This window comes from Asparagus officinalis, chromosome 7 (genome assembly GCF_001876935.1).
Source record: "Asparagus officinalis chromosome 7, Aspof.V1, whole genome shotgun sequence".
Lineage (NCBI taxonomy): Eukaryota > Viridiplantae > Streptophyta > Magnoliopsida > Asparagales > Asparagaceae > Asparagus > Asparagus officinalis.
In genome coordinates, this window is record NC_033800.1 from 10,677,482 (window position 1) to 10,687,992 (window position 10,511).

At 41.7% G+C, this 10,511-nt stretch overlaps 1 protein-coding gene across 2 annotated transcripts; it reads left to right on the forward strand.

The window, feature by feature from the left end:
• On the forward strand, window positions 944-9,870 carry LOC109851002. 2 transcript variants are annotated; one of them, XM_020421103.1, is made up of 4 exons: window positions 944-1,260; window positions 1,991-2,135; window positions 2,686-2,761; window positions 9,453-9,870. In XM_020421103.1, the coding sequence occupies exons 1-4, from the start codon at window positions 975-977 to the stop codon at window positions 9,597-9,599; spliced, it is 654 nt and encodes a 217-aa protein (XP_020276692.1). In that variant the 5' UTR covers window positions 944-974; the 3' UTR covers window positions 9,600-9,870. The 2 variants fall into 2 exon arrangements, with proteins under 2 accessions (XP_020276692.1, XP_020276693.1); XM_020421104.1 differs by having other exon boundaries at window positions 1,997-2,135.

The window sequence follows — 10,511 nt, forward strand, 5'->3', positions numbered from 1 at the left end:
CCAGAAATAGTTACACGTTTTTCGATCTTTGCGGATTTCAAGGCATAGAAGTAAATATATGCCTTCACAAAATTAAGAAGGTAGAAATGGTGGTTTTTATAATGGGTGGGGTTGTACAATTTAATGAGGAGTAGAGACAAATTTCTATCTCTTGGGCATCATATTTACACATGTTAGTTTGATATCTTTTCGTTATGTGTGTTAACGTTTGCCCGTCATTGTTCGCCATAAATCTATTTGTAGTCCTCCTCTTATTGCATTACTGTCGTACTTAATCATTGTTTTGTTTCTTGTTGCCCCTTTTAACCTTCTTACACTCTCCCCTCTTCTCCCACCTCATTTCCTCCTCGTGTACTGCTATGATGCTCTCAATCGTCAAAGGAACCACGGGGGAATCGGTTCCCGTCCTCTCACAAGTTTCTACTTTTGCAGGCTTCAACCACTCAACTCAGAACAAGATCTTCGGGAAGGAAACGACCCCTCATCAACCTCATCCATCACCATAATTAAATGTTTGATCACTTAACACAACACGTACCTTTACTCTCTTTACCGAGCTCTTTTTCCATTTCCTATTGATCTCATGTGAAAGAATACCATCTCCCTCCTTTCATCAATCATCACCTATACTATTTGTCAATCTACTTTGTCACAATGCTTGTCGCACTCCTGATCTTTTTGTTTATTCTTAGAAGGTTATATCTTAGTACACATCAACTCCTAAATTTTTAACTTTACTGAGTGTTCAAATAAATTTAGTGATTGAAGGTAAAAAAAAATAAAAAATAGCATTTACAATAAAATTGGAGGATGAATGTAAAAATACTTATAATATGGGGGTGCATAACGGAAAAACTCACACTCTCGCGACGCCTGCGCGGGCGTGGAGAATTCCCGCCATTTTCTCCTCAACCCCCTAAATACTCGAAAACTAGCAACGAAGGAAAAAAAAACCCTAACCAGCTCCTCAACAAATGGAGCTCCGCCAGAATCGAACGGGAATCTCCAAAAGAATTCCCCTTTCAAATCTCACCAACGCTCAATCCCTCTCGCCTTCTTCCTCTTCTGCCCTAACCCTCAAGCCCAAGCCCAAGCCCAAACCCTTGGATCCAAGATCAGCTCTCTCTTCGAGCTCCAAGCTCGCCTATGTCTCCGACTCTAGATCCAGCTCCAGCATTTCATCAGGAAGACTCAAAAACCCTAGCCACCGGAGAACGCCCAATTCCGATCGTCCCGCTAAAGATAAATCGTCTGATTTGGGTAATTTCTTCTGCTTGAATTTTAAGGGTTTTGTGTGTGTGTGCGCGCGCGCGCGATGAACAAGTTAGGGTTGGGGATGCTTTGTGGACAACTTCTGATCTCAGCTTCGTATGCTAGGGTTTTGGTAATGTTCTTGAATCTTTCAGGATCTATGATCTTCTCATATATATATTTTTGAATGGGCTAACCAAAGGTTTGTGATTCTTTGAGCCATTTTGACTTCCTCGTAGGAAGGATTATTAGTTTAGTATTGCCTGACTAGCGATTGGCATTGATGACAAGATTTTGAGTTGAATATGCTTATGACTATCTAGTGTAGCGAATCTCGACATGATTTTCTTGGTGCATCTTAAAATGAAGATAACATTGGATTAGATTAAATTCGTGACGACCCTCTTTACCCTTAACTCACAATTGGGAGAATGTTTAAACGGGAGGATTTGCTGATTTCTGACCATGTTTGCAGACATGTGATTAGCACCTCGTTTTTTCAAGAACTTTTGAGTGTACTAGTTGCTTGATTCATTGAAGTCGGACTTAAGGAAAAGAACAATTCCATTAGCTCTGTACCTGGCTATTTTTCTTTTTAGTTTTACCTTATAGTATTTAAATAGCTCCTCCTCTTTACAATCCACCTATCAATTTGGACAAATCCAAGCATTCTGTAGTTTTTTAATGTATGGGATACGCTGCTGAGAGTACCTCTAAGCTATCTGGTTTCCTCTTAAAGATGCAGGTGCTATCAATTCAGACAAATCCAAGAGTTCTGTTGTTCATGCAAGAAAGAAAACTGAGGGAATTCGGGATAAGGGAAAGGTTTCTGCTGCGTCAGGGGCATTCAGCCATCCCTCAGGTGAAAGGGTCAGAACTACTGGGTATGTCCTGTATTTGCTTTTTATTGTCTTAGATGAGTAGCAAAACATGCACAAGCGATAGGCTGGAATGCTGTGGCTTGTTTATGAATGTAGGTACCTTCAAGTGCCGTTTTAGTATGCAATGCACTTTTTACACAACAGTGGTTAATCCTTTAATTATTGCTTCTAATTAGTATTTTGTTGTACTATTTATTAAAGATTAATATGCATTGGTTTGCCACTATTTGTTGTCACTGGTTTGTATTCAGACTTCTTTGGACTTGGATGCTAACATGTTAAATTCAAAGTTTGAGTAGATAATTTTAACTGAATTACAATTCTCTACCAAAACCAGTTTTTTCTTTTGACATTTCACATTTAATAGCTAGTTATTTCCACGATGCCATTGATGTTTCTAATATTACATCATGTGAGTCTATAGGTCCTGTCTGTATGGATATAGAAGGCTCATTAGTGCAAAAAAAATTAGATGACAGAAAAATATTTTGGAATTAAAGAAATATTCTGATAGATTTCCATGCACTGACCTAAGATGACCTTTCTTTCATAGGGGTAAATTCCAAGCTGGAAGTAAAGGTGTTTCTATGGTCAGTACATCTTCAATCCCATATAAAAAAAGCAAGAAGGTATTTTACTATTCAACTTTCACTTTTTTCAATTTTGATGAGTACATTGCTTACCGTTAATTACCATCTTAATCCAACCATTGACTGTTTATTCTAGACATCCCAAGGGAGATTACTTTTTAAGAAAATCCCAAGGAAGATTATTAAAGAGCAGAAATATGCATCATATATTATTTCAGGCTTGGCTCACATTCATTCTGTCTTTCGTATTTCTGTTAGTCTTCTGCTTCTCCTTCTTTCAAGAAATTAAGTTCAGTACTATAGGCCATATCTTCAAGATTTGAACCTTGAATATCTAGTTTTTCTGATATCCTCTTATGCACTCATAAATTTTTTGTTATATTGTGATAAAATATTTGTTAACATTTATTTAACAATCCTTTAGTATAGGGAATAAGCTTGTGTCGGCCTGCATTGCTTACCACTAGGTATTAATTATCCATTTACCATCCTGAATTGTTCCGCTAATCAATATAACAATATCCACACCAGTCTGGTCAGAAAAATGCTCCTGAATTTATTAGTCCCTAGGGAAAAGTATGATATTTTTATATACCTTTATCTTCTTTTTTTCCCTAAGGAAAGTCATATATTTTAATATTGTAGTTGCAAAAATACCATTCACGGCTTATGCTAGGGAATCCGTTTTATTGAGATGTTAGTTTGGGTATTTGGTGCTGGTAATTTTTATTTACTTGTAGAAACTCAAAATAGAAATCTGGTGACACAATTATTTCTGGGTAGATTTGAGTAGAGGGTGCAAAAATACTATAGTAACTCTTAATCCGGATGGACAATCATTGTATGAATTTTTTTTCATTATCTCCTGTTTATCATCTTTTCTCTTTTAATCTTTATCTTGCTTTCTTCTCTTAGAAATATTTATCTTGCTTCCTACATCGCTAACTGTTGGGCGCAGAGTCACGCCCACCGCCGCGGAAGCGATATGTACTGAGAGAGAGCCCTGGCTTTTGTTGTCACAAAAGCACAAGTCAACCTCGATATCTGTGTTTCGCGAAGGAAACCCAGACTCAGTAGCGAAATATCTCAGCGAAGTGAGATATCCACTCTTCCTCTCATCAGCGCAAGACCGAATTTTGAGGGATCCTACAAGCAATAGCCAACAACCTAGAAAACAGTAAATACACGAGATTTACGTGGTTCGGCAAACTTGCCTACGTCCACGGGAGGGGGTGAGGGGAGATTCCACTATAAGGAGAACACCGACGACTTGTACAATCCACAAGCTCGTCTCAAAGATCTGATTTTTACCCAAAAGAAATAAACCTCTCTTTTGTAAATCCCTCTTTTTCTCTCTCCTCTTCTCAGATCCGAAAAAGAAAAAATAAACTGCTGCCGAAATAAACTGCTGCTTTTTCCCTTGCTGCCGAAAAAGGACCCGCCGCAATTTTCTTCTCCAAAAACCGCTGTTCCCAATTCCGATTTTAACTTCTGCTGCCGAGTAACTTCCCCACTACTTTTCCACACGAAACCCTAGGTAGTCATAGGTATTTATAGGAGATTGTGGGCTGTTGAAGAATCCCGCTGGACTCCAAAAACCAGGCCAAACCAGCTGTGCCACTTTACCGCGGCTGCCTACGTACCCTCCACCGGGATCAAGCTAACCGTAGTTCTAGGATTGTTCTCCATCGTAGTCTCCACCTCACCCCATCACCGCCCCGAAGGGCCATGTCCTCTCGGGCAAATCAACACGGGCTAATATGAAGCAAGTCCAAGCAATGCTTAAACTTGCTACCTGTGACCACCTTGGTTAACATGTCTGCGGGATTCTCATTCGTGTGCACCTTCATGAGAGAAATATCACCTTCCTCTATGACATCCCGCACGAAATGATACCTGACATCGATATGCTTGGTACGAGCATGATGAACTTGATTCTTCGCCAAGTGAATCGCACTTTGACTGTCGCACCACAAGTTCACGTTCTCCTGCTCAATCCCCAAATCGTCTAGAAGACCCCACAACCACAATGCTTCCTTCACTCCCTCCGCCATGGCCATATACTCGGCCTCTGTAGTAAAAAGTACCAATGTAGCCTGCAACATCGATCGCCAACTAACTGGAGCTCCATGTATCCTGAATACATAACCAGTAGTAGATCGCCGTTTATCTAGATCACCCGCATAATCAGAGTCAACAAACCCGTCAATCTGACATGTATCTCCACCAAAACACAGACCCGTATCCGCGGTACCTTTCAAGTACCTCAGGACCCATTTCACCGCTTCCCAGTGCGCCTTTCCCGGATTCGCCATGAACCTGCTGACCACACTAACCGCTTGTGAAATATCTGGACGTGTACACACCATGGCGTACATCAAACTGCCAACTGCACTAGCATAAGGAACACGCTCCATGTGTGCCTTATCTTCCGCTGTAGTGGGAGATTGTTTACCTGAAAGCCTGAAGTGTGGAGCCAATGGAGTCGCCACCGACTTAGCACTTTGCATCCCGAACCTCGCGATCACCCGCTCTATATAGCCCTTCTGACTCAAGAACAATCGCCGATTCGCCCGCTCTCTTCTAATCTCCATACCCAGTATTTTTCTAGCAGCGCCCATGTCCTTCATCTCGAACTCTTTACCAAGTTGAGATTTCAACCTATCTATCTCCACCCCGCTCTTAGAAGCAATAAGCATGTCATCCACATACAAAAGGAGATAGATATAATCACCTCCACGAAGCTTTTGAATGTAAACACAACAATCGTAATCGCTTCGGGAAAACCCATGCTTTAGCATGAAGGAGTCAAATCGCTTGTACCACTGCCGAGGAGATTGCTTTAGTCCATAGAGTGACTTCCTCAAGCGACATACATGATGCTCCTTATCCTCAACCTTGTAACACTCAGATTGATGCATGTAGATCTCTTCATCCAAGTCTCCGTGCAAGAAGGCCGTTTTAACATCGAGTTGTTCCAGCTCAAGATCACCATGAGCAACAATACTCAATAGCACCCGAATAGAAGTGTGTTTCACCACCGGAGAAAAGATCTCATTGTAATCCACACCCTCTCTTTGTGCAAACCCCGTTTTAGCACTAGCCTCGCCTTTCTCGTGTACACCGAGCTCTGAAGAATCTTCCTTTCTCTTATATAACCCACTTACAACCAATAGCTTTTCTTCCTACGGCAATGGACCACTTCCCATGTTTGGTTTTCCGAAGAAGATTCCATGCTCCTCCTCCATCGCAGCCAACCAACTCTCGCTATCTTTATCTCGAATAGCTCCTTGAAGGAGACCGGCTCATCTTCCTCCACCGAGAGTGCGTATTCAACAAATTAACGTGCCCATAGTGCTTCAGGGGTTGATCAGCCCCCAGCTTTTGTTACCCTGCTTGTATACTCGCGATTGGCCTAGTGGAAGCCAAAGTATCCTCGAGCTGCTTATTGTTGTAGTGCATGTGTATTTCCTGCCTGGAACCTCCTCCTGCTCAAGCTCATCATCTACCTGATTTCCCACTTGAACATGACTAGAACCTGGTTGGTCTTTAGGTTCTATCTCAATAACCTGGGACTTTGAAGTCCCAACAGTCCCAACACCATCATCCTTGGGCGCCCTAGCAATCATGGATTTTTCATCAAAGGTAACATCCCTGCTGATCACGAACTTTGAATCTTCTGTACACCAAAGGCGGTAGCCTTTTACGCCCTTCGCATACCCTAAGAATATCGCCTTCTTAGCCCTCGCGTCAAGCTTTCCCTCGTTGACGTGATAATAGGCGGTACATCCGAAAATTCTGAGCCTCTCATAATCTGCATGTTCCCCTGACCACACCCTATAGGGTGTATCACCATCTAGTGTAGAATGTGGAGAACGGTTCACAATGTAACATGCTGTAGCCACCGCTTCTGCCCACCATTCGTTGCCCAATCCAGCATAAGATCGCATACTCATTGCCTTCTCCCGCAATGTTCGGTTCAGTCTCTCCGCGACCCCGTTCTGCTGTGGTGTTGACCTGACTGTCCAGTGTCGAACAATGCCCTCCTGATCACAGAACTCCTTGAAAGCACCGTCTGTATACTCTGTACCGTTGTCAGATCTTAGTGTCTTCAATTTCTTGCCCGTCCTGTTCTCAACCATTGCTTTCCACTTCTTGAATGTCTCGAATACCTCATTCTTATGCTTAAGAAAATAAATCCAAGCATACCTAGAGTAATCATCTATGAACGAGACAAAATACCTGGAACCACCCTTGGAAGTTGTCTGAGCCGGACCCCAAACATCCGTGTGCACATAATCTAGTATACCTCTGCTCTTGTGATTGCTTTTCAAGAATTGGACCCTGTGCGCCTTTCCGTACACACAATCCTCACAAAAATCCATGCAAGGTTTCTTCAGATTCTTCAGCAAACCCTCCTTACCAAGCAGAACCAGACCCTTCTCTGACATGTGCCCAAGCCGCCTATGCCATAACCGGGTGTGCTCACATGGGTCTCCACCACTTCCATCAGTTCCAACCGCTGCATCTCCTGTCACCGTCGTACCCGAGAGAGTATATAGATTACCGTGACGAACACCCTTCATCACTGTTAGGGAACCTCGAACAACCTTCTTTACTCCGTTCTCTGTAACAATCTTGCAGCCACCGGAGTCTAATGCACCCACTGAGATAAGATTCTTCCGCAAGTCGGGAACGTGCCGCACGTCCGTTAGGGTTCTGACCACTCCATCATGCATCTTGATTTTTATATCACCGAGCCCCACCGTTTTACAAGCATGGTTATTCCCCAGCAATACAGTTCCACCATCAATGCTCCTATAGGTAGTAAACCACTTCCTATTTGGGCACATGTGGTAAGAGCAACCTGAATCAAGTATCCACTTACCGGAGGTATCTTCGCCACCCGTAACAACATAGCATTCTTTATCGCTCCCTTCCTCCGATGCGTAACTCGCCTCTTCCTTGCCTTCTCTTCTCTCGGTCTTGTTGTTGTTCTTTTTCCCACCTACTCTCTTGTTAGGACAGTCGACCTTGAAATGCCCAACTTCACCGCATTTGAAGCACGCTCGTCCCGCAAGGGGTCTCGATTTAGATCTAGACTTTCCTCCCTTGCCTTTTCCTCGCTCATTGCTCCTTCCTCTAGCAAACAATCCCTGCGCTTGTTCTTTGTTACCACCAGTAGTCATGTCACCGGTTGCAATCTTTCGAAGGTCATCCCCTAGAAGCGCCGTTCTAGTCTCATCCATCGTCAAATTGTCTCCCACAAGCATCAATGTTTGCACCAGGTTCTCATAAGACTTCGGCAGAGATAGAAGTAGTAGAAGCGCCTGATCCTCGTCTTTCACTGTCACCTCAATGTCTTTCAAATCCGATATGATCCTATCGAACTTGTTGATATACTCCCGGATTGACGAGCCCTCCTCCATCTTGCAAGTATACAATTTGGATTTCAAATAGATCCGGTTTGTTAGACTCTTCGTCATGAAGGTGCTTTCTAACTTCAACCACACGCCCGCAGCCGTTTCCTCTCCATCTACCAAGAAAGCTATATCCCTTTCAAGGCAAAGGATAATCGACGCTCGTGCTTCCAGATCCAGCTCCTCCCAATCCTCATCAGACATAGTTTTGTGCTTCTCTCTTCCAGCCAAAGCCTTGTGCAATTTTTGCGAAATCAGCGAATTTTTCATCTGCATCCTCCAATAGGAAAAATCATTTTTCCCATTGAATTTTTCAATCTCGTATTTACCAACTTTACTTGTTTTACTTGTAGAAGCCATTTTCTGCTTGTATTATGTTAATCCGCTTCTCTCAGGAATTTTTAACAATTATTTGTGTTTTACCACACAATATTCAACCACCACCTCAGATCAGAAATTTTACCACCTCCAGTCTGAATAAGGGCTCTGATACCAATTGTTGGGCGCAGAGTCACGCCCACCGCCGCGGAAGCGATATGTACTGAGAGAGAGCCCTGGCTTTTGTTGTCACAAAAGCACAAGTCAACCTCGATATCTGTGTTTCGCGAAGGAAACCCAGACTCAGTAGCGAAATATCTCAGCGAAGTGAGATATCCACTCTTCCTCTCATCAGCGCAAGACCGAATTTTGAGGGATCCTACAAGCAATAGCCAACAACCTAGAAAACAGTAAATACACGAGATTTACGTGGTTCGGCAAACTTGCCTACGTCCACGGGAGGGGGTGAGGGGAGATTCCACTATAAGGAGAACACCGACGACTTGTACAATCCACAAGCTCGTCTCAAAGATCTGATTTTTACCCAAAAGAAATAAACCTCTCTTTTGTAAATCCCTCTTTTTCTCTCTCCTCTTCTCAGATCCGAAAAAGAAAAAATAAACTGCTGCCGAAATAAACTGCTGCTTTTTCCCTTGCTGCCGAAAAAGGACCCGCCGCAATTTTCTTCTCAAAAAACCGCTGTTCCCAATTCCGATTTTAACTTCTGCTGCCGAGTAACTTCCCCACTATTTTTCCACACGAAACCCTAGGTAGTCATAGGTATTTATAGGAGATTGTGGGCTGTTGAAGAATCCCGCTGGACTCGGGATTGGCCAGCTAGACTCGGGATTGGCCAAGGACTCCAATCCTTATCTCCACACACTGTTTTTTTTTTTTACCCGCTGGCTTTTAGCCAAAAGCTGGAGCACACGTTCACACTAACACATTATTGCATCCTTCCAACTGGTTGATTTTGCATGAACATTCCACAGATACAGCAAAACATAATACTGGATGATGAGGTCCTTCCACAATCCTCAATGTCTCAAGATTATATCGAGAGGCAAAGAGCATACTTTGCTGAAATAGATGCATACGATCTTGCTGAGGAGGTTGTCTCCGAGAGCGAATTAGAATAGGAAGCAGATAAGAGTCCTCTATTTTCTGAAGATATGTGCAGATTGGTTACAGGTAAATCATACATTCTTATACATTATACGTTAAGGAACTGGGGTTTTGGCAAGAGATCCAGTTCCTAAAGTAAATTTCATTCGCTGTAGCTCTCACACAAATTTGTGGTGGCATTTTTCGTTGAGAACTCAATATTACTGTTTCCATTTGAATATGGAACCTGAATGTAACAAAGACCTGAACATTTTCTCCTCTGCAAGAAAAATGTAAATTTCTCACTGTTCCTCCTATCAGCCAGCTATCATTATGCTTTCGCAGGGAATAGATGCTCACTAACTTCATCAATTAATTGGATGAACTAGATTCAAAATGTACACAAAGAGAGTGAGGGTGGAGAGAGAAGTACAATAGAAGGTTTTTATGTCTCCCCGTCTATTTAGGTTATACTAGATTAGATGCATGTGCATTGCACGTGGTTAAATATTATTATCTTTTTTTTGTTCTATTTTCTTGCTTAACTCAGTTGTGAAATATTTCTTTTAATTTCACATGAAAAAGTAAAATAATTTATTGTCTATATACTATATAGTTAATCAAAAATATTAAAATTATCATAGCCAAAGTCAAAATTACACGGTCAATTCACATTAAGTACAATTTAAAATAAATAGTACATGAAGGTCAAGACTCTTTTATTTAAAAAAAAATTATGCAAATAATTTCATTCTCATCGCAATCCTCTGTTTTCATCTTATAATTTGCACGAATTCACAGTATTTTATACCCTTTACAATTTTAATAATTAAATTCCTGTTTTCATCTTATAATTTGCACGAATTCACAGTATTTTATACCCTTTACAATTTTAATAATTAAATTCCACTTTAATGTTATATCTTTGCACGAATTCACAGTATTTT